The sequence below is a fragment of the Eptesicus fuscus genome, chromosome 9 (genome assembly GCF_027574615.1).
Source record: "Eptesicus fuscus isolate TK198812 chromosome 9, DD_ASM_mEF_20220401, whole genome shotgun sequence".
Taxonomy (NCBI): domain Eukaryota; kingdom Metazoa; phylum Chordata; class Mammalia; order Chiroptera; family Vespertilionidae; genus Eptesicus; species Eptesicus fuscus.
Window position 1 is genome coordinate 102,108,076 of NC_072481.1, and position 17,310 is coordinate 102,125,385.

At 40.6% G+C, this 17,310-nt stretch overlaps 1 protein-coding gene across 1 annotated transcript in view; it reads right to left on the minus strand.

Moving 5' to 3' along the window:
- XRN1 (5'-3' exoribonuclease 1) overlaps positions 1–17,310 on the minus strand; it is a 228,198-nt gene that overhangs the window by 172,550 nt on the left and 38,338 nt on the right. Inside the window, exons 3-12 of the mRNA XM_008158575.2 lie at positions 11,904–12,001; positions 10,632–10,741; positions 10,430–10,540; positions 9,208–9,290; positions 6,249–6,336; positions 5,997–6,165; positions 5,201–5,268; positions 4,752–4,889; positions 1,131–1,197; positions 251–356 (exon numbers count right to left, since the gene is read on the minus strand). Coding sequence (XP_008156797.2) covers positions 251–356; positions 1,131–1,197; positions 4,752–4,889; positions 5,201–5,268; positions 5,997–6,165; positions 6,249–6,336; positions 9,208–9,290; positions 10,430–10,540; positions 10,632–10,741; positions 11,904–12,001 — 1,038 coding nt within the window. The remainder of the gene's footprint in view (positions 1–250; positions 357–1,130; positions 1,198–4,751; positions 4,890–5,200; positions 5,269–5,996; positions 6,166–6,248; positions 6,337–9,207; positions 9,291–10,429; positions 10,541–10,631; positions 10,742–11,903; positions 12,002–17,310) is intronic.

Sequence of the window (17,310 nt, forward strand, 5' to 3'; positions counted from 1 at the left end):
TGTGAGCTTTAGAAGATAGAAGCATAAAACTAACTATTTCTATATGGCAATTTTTATCATAGATGAACACGTCAGTTAATATCGCCTTCTCCAAAATCATACTAGTTGAAAGATAGAAAGTAATTTATGAAACCAAAAAAATTCCTTCTTTCCCACTACCTTAACTACCAAAATTATGCTGTTTTATGAAGAACTACAAAATCTAATTTTTTTCTACTTTAAAGTATAATAAACATTGGCAAAACCATACTCAGACACTATGTCCACTCCCATCTTCGTCATGTAATATGTCCTTTTATATTGTCTAAACTCAGTTTCAAATAGGTCATCTTCTTCAGTCTCATCCTCCAAATGATCTAAAAAAAATAAAAATAAAGACAGAAACAGTGCCTAACAATTAGGAATATTCTATTTTTCTACCTAAAGCTTTGATAAATACAGAGCAAAATAGATGCTTTTAAGCTTTCAAAGAAATTTGTTCCATCCAATATTATTGTATTACTAAAACTAAAGGCCTGGTGCACAAAATTCGTGCACGGGGGTGTGTGTCCCTCAGCCCAGCCTGCACCCTCTCCAATCTGGGACCCCTCGCAATCCAGGACTGCTGACTCCCAACTGCTTGCTTGCCTGCCTGCCTGACTGGCCCTAACCGCTTCTGCCTGACAGCCTGATCACCCCCTAACCACTCCCCTGCCAGCCTGATTGATGCCTAATTGCTCCCTTGCCAGCCTGATTGCCCCTAACTGTCCTCCCCTGCAGGCCTGGTGCCCCAAAACTGCCCTCCCCTGCAGGCCTGGTCTCCCCTAACTTCCCTCCCTTGCCAGCCTGGTCATCCTTAACTGCTCTCCCCTGCCAGCCCAATTGCCTCTAACTGTCCTCCCCTGCTGGCCTGGTCCCCTCCAACTGCCCTCCCTTGCAGGCCTGGTCCCTCCAAACTGCCCTCCCCTGCTGACCATCTTGTGGTGGCCATATAGTGTCCACATGGGGGCGGCCATCCTTGACCAGAGGGGGCGGCCATCATGTGTGTTGGAGTGATGGTCAATTTGCATATTACTTCTATATTATAGAGGATATATAACAACCATTCTGTCCAAAATGTAATATATGAAAATAACATAATTTGTACTCACCCTTAGAAGTTACAGCTTCTTCTCTATTTTTATCTAAAGCAGCCCAACATATGGAGTTTTCCTGGCCCTATAAAAATTAAAAATCAATATAAAATTAATGGCAAGATACATTTCAAAGTGAGACATTTCACAGGGAGATTTTAAAAATACTAAAAATAACTGAATGATCCTTAAGTGACACAGTGTAAATATTTTAAAACTAATTCTCAAATACTGTGTAAATGTTTTTGGTTTTATATAACTTGTTTTCTAAAGCTATAAATCTTTATATGCAGAACTTGACCATCAGGCCTCTCAAAAATCCTACCTAATAATAGACAGATATGCAAATTGACCATACCTCCGCTACACCCAAGCCACGCCGACCAGCCCAAGCCAGGCCCACCAGCCAATCAGGGCAAGTATGCAAATAAACCCAACCAAGATGGCTACAGCCACCGAGAGCAAGGTTTCCCAGGCAACAGAGGGAAACAAGCTTTCCGCCTGCCCTTGACAGGCCTAAGCCTCCACTCAAGCTACAAAGTTTCAATTATAGAAGGTAAACAAATTCAAACAGAATGGCGGCAGCCACGGAGCTGGAGAGACCAGGCCAGGATTGCCCGCGGTAACGGAGAAAGCAAAGCTTTCCGCACACCCTGGCCGGGCTCAGGCCTCTGCTTAAGGCTACAAAGTTTCAATTATAGAAGGTGAATTAACTCAAACAGAAATGGCTGCCGGTGGAGCATGCAGGAGGCTTGGCTCCGCTCCAGGCTACAAAGTTTCAAATGTAGAAGGTAAATAAATTCCAGATACCAGTGCCTCCGCTTGGGTCGCCAGGGGGCGTAGCTGGCCTGCAAACCACCACAGGCCCCTTGCTCAGGGTGCCCCATGCCCCAAGGGAACCCCCACCCTTATCTGGGACACCCTTCAGGGCAAACCAGCTGGCCGCCACTCCTGCACCAGGCCTCTATCCTATCTAGTAAAAGAGTAATATGCAGATTGACTACCACTCTAACACACAATATGTCTTCCCCCATGTGGTCAAAGATCCTGCCCCCATGTGGACACAAGATGGCCACCACAAGATGGCCAGCAGGGGAGGGCAGGTGGGAGGCACCTGGCCTGCAAGGGAGGGAAGTTCGAGGAGATCAACCCTGCAGGGGAGGGCAGTTAGGGGTGACCGGGCCGGTAAAGGAGGGAAGTTGGGGGCAAACAGGCTGGCAGGGGAGCAATTAGGCATCAATCAGGCTGGCAGGGGAGTGGTTAGGGGGTGATCAGGCTGGCAGGCAGAAGTGGTTAAGGGCAATCAGGAAGGCAGGAAGGCAGGAAGGCAAGCAGTTGGGAGCCAGCAGTCCTGGATTGTGAGAGGGATAACCCAGTGGGATCGGGCCTAAATGGGCAGTTGGACATCCCTCAAGGGGTCCCAGATTGGAGAGGGTACAGGCTGGGCTGAGGGACACCCCCCCCCTCCATGCATGAATTTCGTGCACCGGGCCTCTAGTATATAATAAGTAACTGTCATAAATATAGAAGAGAATATACTTAAGTATATATGTGTTCCAAAAAAAAAAGCACACCACTTTAAATAATATTTTATTACTTAGAAAAAATATATACAATCAATATTAAATCCATTTATGAGTTATCAATTTCAACATTTTTATATGTCAAATAGTGGGCAACTACTAACACAATATATTTGATTATGATGGAATCCAAAGATTATAAATATCACTAACTTTCTGTTATCTCTGGATCCCATCATTCTTATGACTCCATTGCCAAACATCCACTTCTAAATTTTTCTTCTATGCAACTCATTTGCTTTTCTATAGTTTTTCCATCTCATCTCATCACATCCTTCATCTTTTTCCTCTCTTGTAATTTCATCTTTTCTTTCCTCTATTTTCTGACTGCCTATCTACTGCCAGTGACTCTCATTAGTTCTCCTTACTCCCCATCCCTATTGTTTCCTTTTCTTCAGATAAACTGGGCTTCTGCCAACTTCCTGTGCTTGGGCTGTTCCTCATGCTCCTCTCACTTTACCAGTGTCTCTAATGCTAAGCACACATGCCTGGAAGATTTGTGAAGTTTAAGGACCAAGTTGAGATGGACAGAACCAGGGATTACTGACTGATATGTAAGTTTTGTGAGTTCAGTTTCCCAAAAAGTTGCAGAGGCTGTTTTCTTAAGAGGAAAACCAAAGCAGAATGCAGCCTGATGCTGCTAAGTTGCACTAAGAAAAACCTAAGCAACTAAAAGGACTTTACTAGAGAAAAATCAAGATAGTTGCCCTTCCTGGAGCAAGATTCCTAATTAGAACCAGTACAGCAGAGAGTACAGGAAGCTCATCAATTTCACAAGAACCCAATAATTATAGAGAAGCTGAGGAAAATTTCAAGAGGTTTATAAGGCATTTTTTAGACCTTATTAGAGACTAGAGGGCTGGTGCACGAAATTCTTGCCTACGCCCTCTCACAGTCCAGGACCCCTTGAGGGATGTCTGCCTGCTGGCTTAGGCCTGTGCACCAAAGTGGGTTTGACTGCCAGTCAAGGGCATGTACCTCAGTTGCAGTTTTTTTTGGCCCTGGTCAGGGTACATGAGGGAGGAAACCAATCCATGTGTCTCTTCTCACATCAATGTCTCTGTCTCTCTGTCTCTCTCTCTCTCTCTTTCTCCCTTCCCTCCCTTCTACTCTCCTAAAAATAAATGGTAAAAATATCCTCCAGTGAGGATTAACAACATCAAAAGAATAATGTAACAATACTGGTTCATTATAACAAATACTAGAGGCCTGGTGCATGAAATTCATGCACTGGGGGGTCAGGGGCAGGGCCCTCAGCCCGGCCTGCGCCCTCTCACAGTCCAGGACCCCTTGCTCCTCACCACCTGCCTGCTCACTGCTCCTTAGTGCTGCTGTGGAGGCGGGAGAGGCTCCCACCATCACCACTGCACTCGCCAGCCATGAGCCCGGCTTCTGGCTGAGCGGCGCTCCCACTTTGGGAGCACACTGACCACCAGGGTGCAACTCCTGCATTGAGCGTCTGCCCCCTGGTGGTCAGTGCGCATCAAAGCAACCAGTCGTTCTGCTAGTTGTTCTGCCGTTCAGTTGATTTGCATATTAGGGTTTTATTATATAGGATGTTTTACAGGGTACTAGCATACACCAACTAATTATATTATTCATTTACTGAGCACTTAATATTTAGGAGATATTGTGCTATTAATCACAGTATATATATATCATTTTATACACAAATTATTTCTACAGATAAATCACTGATCTAGTTAATGCCTCATAACATTAAATGCTATAAATATTCTCCTTTAAAAAGATAACTAATTTTCTTGGTTCTTATATTTAGAAATGTTTTCTACACTTTTAAAAGAAAAGAAGAGCAAAGGAAACACAATGTTCTTCTTCAAGAGTAAAAATAAGAAACTGATTTTTAAAAATAAGATTTAAATGATAGGATCTAATAGAGAAAGAGAAACCAAAACAATTTTTTAAATGTCCATAGAGAAGAAATGAAAACGAAATGAAGCAACCCCAAAACCATAGGAAAGAAGAAGAAAAACAAGGACTATCAGTTTTACCTTTACAGCTAAAAAAATTAAAGGACACCTAAAAAAATGAACACCTTTGATTTTTTCTTTTCCTTGTAGTTCCTGGCTTCTTCTGCTGCAACACCTGCGGCTTCATTGAGGTACTTGTTACCAACTTTGCTTTCAAACCACTTTAGGTCCACAAAAACTTCACTGAAGTGCTCCCGATCAAACTGTATAAGAATATTTAAATTAACTTAAAAATCATTTAAGTATTTTCTGGAAGAATACAAACCAAACTTTTAACATGGACTACTTCTGGGAAATAGAAATCCTGAGAATGTTACTTTTTTATGCGCATGGGGATCTCATCTACTATCTGAAAATGAAAAATAAGCAAATAAAAATAATTTAGATAAAATATTTATACAGAATGACCAATAGAATTATAATTACAAAAAAATTTCTTCTGGTATTATGTAACTGCTTACTGACCATTTATAGCTAACTTGGGATAAGAAAACAAAAATTTCGGGTTACTTACATCTGATAATTTCACAAGGTATTTCTCAAATCGGGGTAAGTTGAGATACCCACTTTCATTAATATAACCTAAAAGGAACAAAAGCTAAATTAGCACTAAAAGCTGACTTTTTTTCTAAACAATTCTACAAAATTCTTTTTATAAAATGTTGAAAGTTGATTAGAAAATCAAAGAAAAACACTCAATGTTGGATTCTATAACTTGCTGTTGCTATAATATACAATAAGTAACAACTGAAGAAAAATATAAAAATTCCAGGTTCATATAATAATAATCCTCCCACATGTCCAATACATGGTAACAGTTCATTAAATTACTAGTAAGTATGTTCTAGAACATACCCACATTGTTCATTTAATGTTACTAGAGAAGAAAAGGACTGATTTTCCGCTACTCTGTTGCTTTATTCAGTATCACCACTGTTTGTGAATTTCCTATTTTAATTGAAAAATCCTTCCCTGATATTACTCTGATGCCTTACCCATTTAGAAAAACTGAATTCCTATGTTTAAATGTTAAAGAAACTAAGTGAAACCAACAACTTCTACTGAGTTTCTTAAACAATTTAAAGGCAGAGATTAGTTATCAATAAATGAGGCTGCATAATTCTGGTCATTTTCTTTGTTTATGAACTACTGAAAACTAAAACCTCAAAGCTTGGAGCCTTAGATCAAAAGAAGCCCCTTTTTTCCTACTTTAGTTATGCATACTATAATCTAATAAACTGAGTCACATTTTTAGAATTAGTGGAGTGCTAAGTTAAAATAGCCCCAAATGAATATTAAATTCTGCTTACCCCCAAGTTCTGGTAGGATGGTAATATATGTTCCATAAAGAAGAGGAAGTGCATCATGATTAATATGTAAATGAGGTAGATGGGGGATAAAATCATTGCCAACAAGAAATCCCATCAAAATCCAATCATCTATTATCTTTTCAATATCATATTTAAATGGGATCTTATCCTATAGTAAAATGGAGAAAAAAGTCAAGTCCTATGAAAATTTCTACATATACATCTTTGGTCCACAGCTATATTAATACTTACTTTTAACATTGAAAACTCATAATCAATATACTCTCTCATCAAAGACAAGTGTAGGAGGTGAAATGTGGTTTCTTCTGGTGCGCATACCCTGTAATTAGATGATAAACAGTTATTTATGTGTGTGTGTGTGTGTGTGTGTGTGTGTATATATATGCTTAGAGTTAATTATATTTTTATTTTTTTTAATTATTATTTTTTAAAATATATTTTATTGATTTTTTACAGAGAGGAAGAGAGAGATAGAGAGTTAGAAACATCGATCAGCTGCCTCCTTCACACCCCCCACTGAGGGATGTGCCCGAAACCAAGGTACATGCTCTTGACCAGAATCGAACCTGGGACCTTTCAGTCCTCAGGCTGACGCTCTATCCACTGAGCCAAACTGGTTTCGGCTAGTTAATTATATTTTTTAAGGTTCAAGTTTAAAAATGTAGCAAGACTTAAAATAAAACTTATGAGAAGACAATTAATTCTTATACTCAGGGCATGTAATTTATATGAAAGCTGCAGGGTAAAAATAAATATATAATTGCAATTATAATACATACTAGCAGCCCGTTTGCACAAAGATTCGTGCAATAGACCTTCATTCACCTGGCTGCCTGCACCAGTTTTCTGCCAGCACCGGGGACCCAAGCCTTGGCTGTGGCCACCGCCTTCTGCCTTCTTTCAGGGTTGGGGCTTGGCCCCAGGCGGCGGCCTTGGCTCTGCTGCACCCCAGTCTCCCTGCTACGGATCGTAGGAGCCGACACCCTAGTTGTTGCCTGTGATCCGTGCAGGCTCCCCGCTGGTGCCCAAGGCCGGGAAAGCCTCCGCCCCAAGCTTTCCCGGCCTTGGGCTCAGCCGCACCCCAACGTCCCTGCAACGGTTTCCTGGTGGGCGTGGTTGGTGGGCGTGGCTTGTGGGTGTAGTGAAGGTACGGTCAATTTGCATATTACTCTATTATTAGGTAGGATAGCATAAAGTTCAAAATAATTGGTTTACATTATGTTTTCTATGGAATGACTCAGAATTAAGAAAGCCTAAATAATACATAATAGGTATAAGAAACCATGGCGTCTGTCCCATTTAAGGCTGCCCACCAGCGGACAGCAGACAGATAAGGGAATATGTACTTTTATATCTACTACAGGTCAGTCCAAGTCCTCAATGCTGAGGCAGCAGCACTTTTCCTTATCTTCCCCTGGCTTGGTATAGAGGTCTATATACTGGCATTAGCCTACACTCTAAGTTTAACTACAAGTAAGAATACAAGTTAACAACAGCATATAAAAAGATTATACACCAATAGCAAGGGGTCTATCACAGGAATGCAAAGATGGCTCAATATAAGAAAAAAGTTTATGTAATACACTACAGTAATAAAGAAAAAAACCACCACACAATCATTTAGCAGAAATAAATCTGTCAAAATTCAACACCCTTTCATGATAAAAATAGTTAGCAAAGTAGGAATAAAAGGAAAACTTCTCAACATCATAAATGGAATTTATAAAAAACCCATAGCTAACATCACACTTAATGGTCTGAAAGCTTTCTTTCTAAGATCATGAACAAGACAAGATGCTCATTTTCACTATAGTTATTCATTATTCTGATAGTCCTACAACACTATTCTGTGAGTCCTAGCCAGGGCACTTAGGCGAGAAAACAAACAAAAGGCATCCGAATTAGAAAAAAAGAAATAAAACGTATCTCTATTTACAGATGGCATAATTCTATATGTAAAAAAAATCCCACAGAATCCACAGAAAAAGCTACTAGTGCAAAAAAACAAAAATTCAGCACAGCTGCAGATCAATATACAAGTCAGTTGTGCTTTTACACACCAGCAACAAAGAAACTAAAAAGGAAATTAAGAAACAATTACACCCCCCCAAAAAAAAATAAAACCCTTAGTAATAAACTTGACCAAGGAGGCAAAAGGAAAAAACAGAGGCATAAAACAAATTCAGAGACACAGAGAACAGACGTACGGTACTCAGAGGTAGGGGTTAGGAGGGGAAAATGAGTGCAGGTGGTCAAAAGATACCAATTCCAGTTATAGGTTAAATAAGTCCTGGGGATGAAATGTACAGCTTGGTTGTTATATTTTGTGTTTGCTTTTTTAAAATATAAGAAGAAAAAAAAGGAGGCAAAAGAATTGTACACTAAAACTTCGAAAAGCAGATGGAAGAAACACCACATGTTAATGCATTGGAAGACTTAATATCAAGATGTAAATACTACACAAAAGGATCAACAGATTCAATGCTGTCGCTAATAAAATTTCAAGGATTTTTTTAACAAAAATAAAAAAATCTGTCCTAAAAAATGGTATCTCAGGAAATACCCCACCCCCCAAATAAAAGCCAAAATAAGCCTGAAAAAGAAGAACCAAGTTGGAGGTCTCACACCCTTCCTGATTTCAAAACTTACTTTGAAGCTACAGTGATCAAAATACTGTAGCGTACTGGCATACAGACAGACATACAGGCCAATGGAATAGACTGCAGAGGCGAGAAATAAACCCTTGCATATATATATATGGTCAAGTGATTTTCAACCAGAGTGCCAAGACCATTCAATGGGGAAAAGAATCTTTTCAACAAGTGGTGGTGGGAAAACTGGATATCCACATGCTAAAGAATGAAGTTGGACCCTTACCTTATACTATATATAAAAGTTAATTCAACATGGATTAAAGACCTAAATGTAAGAGCTAAAGCTATAAAACTCTTAGAATAAAATGGAAAAAAGCTTTAGGACATTGGTTTTGTCGATGATTTCATGGACATTACACTAAAAGTACAGAAAACAAAAAATATAGGTTGGACTTCATCACAATAAAAAATTTTGTGATTCAAATGACTATCAACAGAATGGGAAAAAAATATTTACATATCAGATATCTGTGTAGGGCTACTATTCTTAATTTAATTTCTGTTTTTTCTTCCAACATATATGCAGTGTGATTTACCTTTGTGTCTTTTTGCCACCAAACCGAACCTCTTCCCTTAAAAGAGAAAAATGTGCCTCATGGGTTGTTAATCCAAGCATAATCTGTTGAAAAATGATAAAGAAATGTTTTTATTCTCTCACTTTTTATAGTATCAGCTTCACAGAAGCAATTAAATAAAAAAATTTCTATATAGAGAACATTATTTAAGGAAAATAAAACAATTTGTTAGCACATTAAATATAGAAATATCAAAATCTGATCCATTTATAGGTTATGAATGGGGTTAAAGTGAATGCACTATTCTAAGAAAAAAATGTTTATACTCACATGACCCTAGACACTCACTCTGCCCACCCCCATCTAAAAAAAATCCAAAAAACCTTCTCTTGGTTTTCACACATTTCCATTGTCAGTAGAGAATGGGTAAGAAATTAAAGACAGAAGCTTTAGGGCATTTTCATTTAATTTTATTACTTAGTATTCTAATCCCCAAAGCATATTACAGTCTAGTGAGATATATCAATCAACTGCAATGTATATTGTTTTCTTTATTTCAGTACTGACTCAAAAAAAACAAAATAAAACATTTATGCAGCAATCAGGGAAATGAGAATACTTAATGGTTATTTACATATTAAACAGTGATTGTTAATTTTTGTTTTATGTGAGACTATGGCATTACTTTTTTAAATAAACTCTGTGGAGAAATAGTTATAAATTAGATGATACAATGTCTGGGATATGCTTCAAGAATCCAGAGAAGGAAAAAGGAGACAAGATGGGTAGGGATAGGAGTTGAAAATTATTTAAATAAAGGACACGAGCAGGATCACTATACTATTTTCTCTACTTTTGTTTTTGTTTGAAAATTTCCACAATAAAAACTTAAAAGAGGTCTAGTCAAGTTAGTTGGGTCATGGAGTTATCAAATCGCGTGGTATTAAAAGTTATGTATTGAGCATGTGGGTAAAAAGGGCCTCCTACCCTGACCTCAGCAGGTCATTCTTAGCAAAATTTTAAGATTTAGGGTTAGTCAGGTATGAACACTAACTACAAAGAGACCTGCTCATCATATGTGGCAAAAGAACTCATTTTTCAATTGTTTTTATTAATGGCAGAAGTAGCAATCATTATTTTGACTACAATATGTTTCCACAAACAGAAAGCTTCTTACATAAAGACTAAATATCTCAGATATTTAACTACAATGGCATAAGGTTATAACAACAATTACACTTACCAAGTCAGCATCTAAACCATAAAGACAGTGTCTGGTGTTTGGATCATGATCTGGCTTTGCTTTCTCGGATCTGATAAATTCCATGATTTTATGTTCTCCTTCTCCAGGAGTCTAAATATAATGTTTTCAAAATTTGGGTAATATGATATGCATTAGAAATTAAAATTTTAAAACTCTTTAAATAAATAAAAAAGATAATAACCTCATGGCCTGAGAAATAGATGGTAACTCCTTGCCATGACTTGTCTGTAGAAATTTTCTTATTTACAAAATACTTCAGGTGTTCATGTAACCTGGCCATGAATTCAGTCCCTATAAATAAAAAGTTTAAAAAGTTTAATCTAAGAAAGACATAAAAACAGTACATTCTCAGTGACATGAAAATGCATCTTGATACCCAGAGAATAGCTTAAGATCTCCAAAGGCAGACAAAAGCTTCTTTCGTATTTAGTAAAGCAAGTAATGCCATACCTTTCCCTATCAAATATCACCACTGTTTCTAATTTCACTGGTTATCCTTAAAATGAAGTTAATGTCCCACATGGAAAGTCAAGGAATGTCACCACTGCCTCAGGATTCTGCTGCAAATACTTTCACACAAGGGCAGTTTCAACTGTCTAACAAACCTCAATCTTCAAGTTCCTCACTGGATTCTGAAGTTTTTGTCATAAGTAATGCAACTTCAATTAGACTGCTAATAGTAACAAGAAAGGCAACTATTACTATTGCCACTGTTAACCTGCAAAATTATTGTTAATCTGGAAACAAAGTCTACATGATTATGTTTTATGAAAAGTCCAGATGGTAAATAGCCAAAGCAATACAGTCTTAAGCTTAAACCACAATCAGGATAAAGCTGGTTATGAAATCAAGCAATGTGTGATTAGGGCACTTAATGAAAAAGAAAATTATCAGAATTAGTAAATAATTCATGAGAAAGTAAAATATTAAGATTTTTTTTTTCAAAGCAAAGGATTATATTGTCAGACAAAGCTCTAGGAAGTACAGAGTATGTTGCTGAATATAAAATTATACTTGTAATACTGGTAAATTCATTTATCCTAAAGTCATACAAGTCTTAAATGCCTATCAGATGTAAAGTAGTAAGCACTCTGAACTAGAAGAATAGGTTTCTTATTTGGAACACAAGGTAGCTACATAAACCTGGATGAGCCACACCTCACTTTTTCATACAAATAAATGGCAGCAGTAAGACGAACCTTATAAGTTCCTTTTAGATCTGAAATTCTGTGCATGTGGAAGAGTCCAGTCTACACTTGCTCTTATCAACATCTACTAATCCCTACAGTGGGTTTTCACAAGAGCACTATGACCACGGTGACCAAACCATCTCATGAGGACACAATTAAAAAAATAAAGCAAATGGAATCCTAAAGACAAAATACATACAGGCTAGAAAAAACATTATATTTCAAAAATTAAAACTTACACTTTCAATCTCTTAGGGAATTACCTGGTGTAATGCAGTTGGAGTCAAACCTGGCCTCTGTAGGAAGAGTCTCTCCTTTTTCTATTGCCTTTTTTATTTTGTCTTCTGCCTCCTTTGCTGACCTTAAATGAAAAGGGGAAAAATATCTTAAACTTTCTGGGAAAAAGCAAAGATATTTTTATAAAGTAAACTGTTATGAGATGCTTTTATAACTAAAATACTAATTCATCAATTTTAAGGTTCAAAACAATACAAGTTTTCAGTCTCAGGACTATTTGTTTTTAAAGAATTTTCTTTTTTTTTATAAGGACTATAGAAGTAGAACACTGTCAAAGTAAAAAACATTCAAACCTGTGAAAAATTTTTATGAGTTTATTTGAAACTGTCGACAATTACCAGGAACAAAATCTCAACAGACTGAGATAATGCTCCAGCGAATGGCAGTTTTGCACCTTATTTATACATTACAATCAAAAGAGAAGACATATGTGGGTTACGTGAAATCCATTGGTGATAGATTAGGGAGGTGGGAGAATGCAAAGCAGGGAAACCTCTGGGATTGGATAAAAAGCAAAATGATAGACACATATTTCTTTTATATTGGTGGGTACAGGATAGCTGTGCTTGTGCTTTAAGGGTCCAGAAAAAAGAAAATTACTTTGACATTCCAATGATATGTTATCATATATGCAAACAGACAATAGGCAGGCTCAGTTAGGGTAAAGACTGACCTCTGTCAAAGAAGATGCCAGCCTGGGACATGACTACTTACCATAAACTGCTTTTGGTTAAAAAGTTTTAATTTTAGACCATCCTTTGTGGTTACTTTAGGTCTCCAACTTTGCAAGGCCACCATGCAGGCCTTCTCTGAGCTTGTCAAGTTACCTAGCATGTAGCCCCTTTTCATCTACATACACAGAATTTAAATAAGGTGGAAAACTGCCATTATCCTGAGCACTATCTCAATCAGAGCATTATCTCAATCTTACAAGTCACTAATCATCAGAGAGATGCAAATTAAAACGACAATGAGGTATTATCACCTCACACCTGTCAGAATGGCTACCATCAACAAATGACAAGTGCTGGCCTGAATGTGGAGAAAAGGGAACCCTAGTACACTGCTGGTGGGAATGCAGACTGGTACAGCCATTATGGAAGACAATATGGCATTTCCTCAAAAAATTAAATATGGAACTGCCATTTGACCCAGTGATCCCCTTCTAGGAATATATCCTATGAAACCCAAAACACTAATCAGAAAGAATATATGCACTTGTTTGTTCACAGCAGCACAATTTACAACAGCTAAGATGTGGAAACAGCTCAAATGACCATCAATAGATGAAAATGATAAAAAAGCTGTGGTACATTTATACCATGGGATACTATGAAGCAGTAAAAAGGAAGGATCTCTCACCCTTTGAGAGCGCATGGAGGGACCTGGAGAGTATTATGCTAAGCAAAATAAGCCAGCCAGAGAAAGACATGTATCAAATGATCTCACTCATATGTGAAATTTAATGAACAAAATAAACTGATGAACAAAATAGATCCAGAGACATAGAAGCATGGAACAGACTGATGAATCTCAGAGGGAAGGTGAAGTGGAGGGGAAGAGATTAACCAAAGAACTTATATGCATATTAGGGGCCTGGTGCACGAAATTTGTGCACTGGGGGTATGGGGTTCCTCAGCCCAACCTGCCCCCTCTCACATACTGGGAGCCCTCAGGGGATGTCCTACTGATGGCTTAGGCTTCCCCTTGTGGGAGGCAACCGGGCTGATCAGGGGAAGGCACCAGCCCCATCACCCCGCCGCTGCAGCCACTGCCAGTCACCACAGCCACCAAGATGTTTTCATCAACACGACTCCAGTCCCTTCACCAAGAAAAAATGACAACTTTCTTTAGGCATTTTCAAGATGTGTCTTTCATAGGATATGCATTTCTTTTCTTTCTTTCTTTCTTTTTTTTAAATCCTCACCTGAGGATATGTTTCCATTGACTTTTAGAGAATGTGGAAGAGAAAGGGAAAGACAGAGAGAAACATCAAAGTGAGAGGAACACTTTCATTGGTTGCCTCCTGCATGAGCCCTGATTTGGGCCCCAGCCAGGGAGGAGCCTGCAACCTAGGTACATGCCCTTGATCAGAATTGAACCCAGACCCTGCTGTCGGCAGGCCGAGGCATTATCCACTGAGTCAAACCGGCTAGGGCAGGATATGACATTTCTTAGCCCTCCAGCAGCGGACCTTCATTTTTTTCTCCAGAAGTGTGGTGGAAAAACCCTAGATCACCTTTTTGGAATCTTATTACCCAAGTTACTAAGAATATTACCAGTGGCATACAGGAAGCTTAGCCAATGTGCAGTCAGAAAAGGTATTTCCTCTATAGTTCACACCAATCACGGGCTGGGCCCTGCCCAGGCCTAAAGCCTCTGGCCGAAGCTTTAGGCCTAGGCAGGGGACCCCCAACTCCCTGTGATTGCAGACTACACCCCTTGGGCAGGGGACCCCCAGCTCCCTGCGATGGATGGCAGACTCCGTTCCCTGTGATCCAGCGAATATGTATGCAAATTAACCACCATCTTTTTGGGGGTTAATTTGCATACTCACTCTGATTGGCTATGGGCATAGCGAAGGTACGGTCAATTACATGTTTGTCTATTATTAGGTAAGATAGAGGCATGGTGCATGGGTGGGGGCCAGCTGGTTTGCCCTGAAGGGTGCCCCAGATCAGGATGAGGGTTCCCTTGGGGCATGGGGTGGCCTGGGCAAAGGGCCTGTGGTGGTTTGCAGGCTGGCCACGACCCCTGCAGACAGAAGCAGAGGCCCTGGTATCAGGGATTTTTGTATCTTCTATAATTGAAACTTTGTAGCCTTAAGGGTAGGCCTGGGCCAGCCAGGGTGTGTGGAAAGCTTGGCTTCTCCATTGCCGGGGGCAACCCTACCCTTCTGCTCTTTCCAGCTCTGGGGCTGCCGCCATTTCTGTTTGGATGTGTTTACCTTCTAAAATGGAAACTTTGTAGCCTTGAGTGGAGGCCTAGGCCAGCAAGGGCAGGCGGAAAGCTTGGCTTCCTCCATTGCCTGGAAAACCCAAGCCACCCTCCTGCTCTCTGGGGCCAGCAGCCATCTTGGTTGGGTCTATTTGCATATTTGCTCCTGATTGGCTTGTGGGTATAGCAGAGGTATGGTCAATTTGCATATTACTCTTTTATTAGATAGGATATGCAAAACCCATGGACACGGACAATAGTGTGGTGAAGGCCTGGGGCAAGGGGCAGGGGTGGGCTAGAAGGAATCAATGGGGGAAAAAGGAGGCCATTTGTAATACTTTCAACAGAGATAAAAAAATAAAAAAACTCACAAAAATTCTTCACAGGTTTAAATGTTTCTTACGACAACATTGTAATAGTATAAAACTGAGAGAAGATTACAAATACTTATTATAAAGTAATCCCTTTCTTTTTTTTTTAAATATAGTTTATTAATTTTTTACAGAGAGGAAGAGAGAGGGATAGACAGTTAGAAACATCGATGAAAGAGAAACATCGATCAGCTGCCTCCTGCACACCCCCCACTGGGGATGTGCCCGCAACCAAGGTACATGCCCTTGACCGGAATCAAACCTGGGACCCTTGCGTCCGCAGGCCGACGCTCTATCCACTGAGCTCTATCCACGGTTTCGGCCCTTTCTTTTTTTTTAAAGGATAGTTTATTAATTTTTAGAGAGAGAGAGGAAGGGAGAAGAGAAAAACATCAAGGTGAGAGGGTAACATTGATTGGCTGTCTCCTGCACGCCCTCTACCAGGGATCAAGCCAACAATCCAGGCATGTGCCCTGACCGGGAATCGAACCAGCAATCACTCGGTACCCAGGAGGACACCCAATCCACTGAGACATACCAGCCAGGGCAAGTAATTCTTTTCTTATCACTATTAAACAGAAAATTCATCCTGAGAACAAGCTCAAAAGTTCAGCATTAAACTTTCATTATACAGGCTTAGGCAAAAGTAGGTTTATAGTTGTATGTAAAAAAGTTTATTACTGTATTATTACTTATTAATTATTGTATTATTTTCCATATGAACAGCTGTAAACCTATTTTTCCCTCACCTTGTATATACATTTAATAATATCAAACAAGAAGCACATTAACATGATCTCTAAGAATCCACACTAATAAAAGAGAAAAATGCTAATTGACCGTACCTTCGCTACGCCCACAGCCAAGCAGGAGTGATATGCAAATTAACGCAGCAAAGATGGCGGGTAAATTTGCATATGCAGGCGGTGGAGGCAAAGGCCCTATGCGGCCGATGGAGTTGGGGACATGGGCAGACAGCAGGGGGCAGCGCCTGAAGCCACCAGTGGATCCAAGCTGACATGGGGACCCGGGCAGGCAGCGTCAGGCGGCTTGGACCCGGGAAGGAGGCATTGCCACCTGCCCAGGTCCAAGCCGCCACACCACCTGCCTGGGTCCAAGCCACCCTGCGATCGTGGGGCAAAGAACCATGGTCCAAGCTGCCCTGCGATTGTGGGAGGAGAGCCCGGGTCCAAGCCGCCCATGATCATGGGGCAAAGAGCCTGGGTCCAAGCCGCCCCGCGATCACGGGGTGAACAGGCCAAGCCGAGCTGGGTCCAAGCCGCCCCGCGATCATGGGGTGAAGAGCCCAGGTCCAAGCTGCCCTGCGATCATGGGGCAAAGAGCCCAGGTCCAAGCTGCCCCGCGATCTCCGGCCGAACAGGCCAGGCAGAGCCGCCCTGCAATCATGGGGCGAAGAGCCCGGGTCCAAGCTGCCCCGTGATCATGGGGCAAACAGGCCAAGCCGAGCTGACCCACGATCATGGGGAGAACAGAACAGGCCAGGTCGAGCTGACCTGTGATCATTGGGTGAACAGGCCAGGCAAGCTTACCCCACAATCATGGGGAGAACAGGCCAGGCCGAGCTGACCTGCAATCATGGAGTGAACAGGCCAGCCAGAGCCTGGCCAAGCTGCCCTGCAATCCCAGGCGAAGAAGCTGCTCTGCTGACCAACCTGCGCTATGGACCTGTTCCCCTCTAGCCTGCAGCCATGGGAAGTCTCCCTCTCCCCAGACTTAGGAGCACCAGCCCAGGTCTACCCAGCGGCCTGGTCCTGACTGCAGGGGTGAGTTCCTGCAGGCTGGGGTTTGATCCCTATGCATTAGCAGTAGGAGACCAGTGCCTTTGTTATTGCTGTGTGTCCGGGTTTTAATTGGACAAATGCCTGGCGGTCCTGGTGGCCAGCTTAGCAAAATCTTTTAGGAGGAGAATTCTGTCTGGGTTTCCTCAAATTCCCTCAGCCCCTACTCACCCCTCTGTAAAGGTGCAGAACAAGTGAGGCCCTTAAATAAAAATCAGCTGCTTCATGAGTATGGCATCCCTTCCTATTTTAAAGGAAGCTGAGTT